Genomic DNA, 581 nt, shown 5'->3' with positions numbered 1-581 from the left:
ATCAATTTAGGAGGAGGAGGGGGTGGAGAACAAGCAGATGGGCTGGTGAAGAAGAAGAGAAAGGGGTGGAGAAGGACAGGGGGTTGAAGAAGCAGAAGAAAAAACATGATCACTGAAATACTACCACATGCCTTAAGAGACTGAGAGTTACACTAACCTTCACATATATAGAAAGCTGTCCAACTGGTATCAGAAGCAGCCTCATTCTGTACTTCTGAATGCTGAAGCTTCAAAATACCTGGAATATCTAGCCTGGTTGCTACGTAGTTAACTGCTCCAATTGGGTCACGCACCTGGGCTATGGGGAAGCTCCCAAAAAGAACCTGTAATCAAAGTAACATGCAGTATAAAAATAAACAACTGCTTTCCAACAAACCCATTTCCCTAGTAATCAAATTCCAGATAATGAAGTGCAAACTGCAGGTAGGATATGAATATGAATATGAATTTTTTCATCTACTTTCCTTTTTATCTCATTCAAAGATCTTCACAAAAATTATTCAATCTTTGCTATACATGCACAGTATCAATGTCAGACCACTCCAGCTCTAGGCCCGAGAATTTGAAGAGGAGGAAGAAGT

The 581-nt window shown here is 40.4% G+C and overlaps 1 protein-coding gene across 1 annotated transcript in view; it reads right to left on the bottom strand.

Moving 5' to 3' along the window:
* Positions 1–157: 157 nt before the first annotated feature.
* The window catches only part of LOC119593170 (guanine nucleotide-binding protein-like 1), a gene marked incomplete at its 3' end in the record, with an annotated part of 9,342 nt that continues 8,918 nt past the window's right edge, over positions 158–581 (bottom strand). The window contains 1 exon segment of the mRNA XM_037942146.1: positions 158–323. Coding sequence (XP_037798074.1) covers positions 158–323 — 166 coding nt within the window.

The sequence above is a fragment of the Penaeus monodon genome, chromosome 31 (genome assembly GCF_015228065.2).
Source record: "Penaeus monodon isolate SGIC_2016 chromosome 31, NSTDA_Pmon_1, whole genome shotgun sequence".
Lineage (NCBI taxonomy): Eukaryota > Metazoa > Arthropoda > Malacostraca > Decapoda > Penaeidae > Penaeus > Penaeus monodon.
This window is presented reverse-complemented; position numbering and strand designations above follow the sequence as displayed.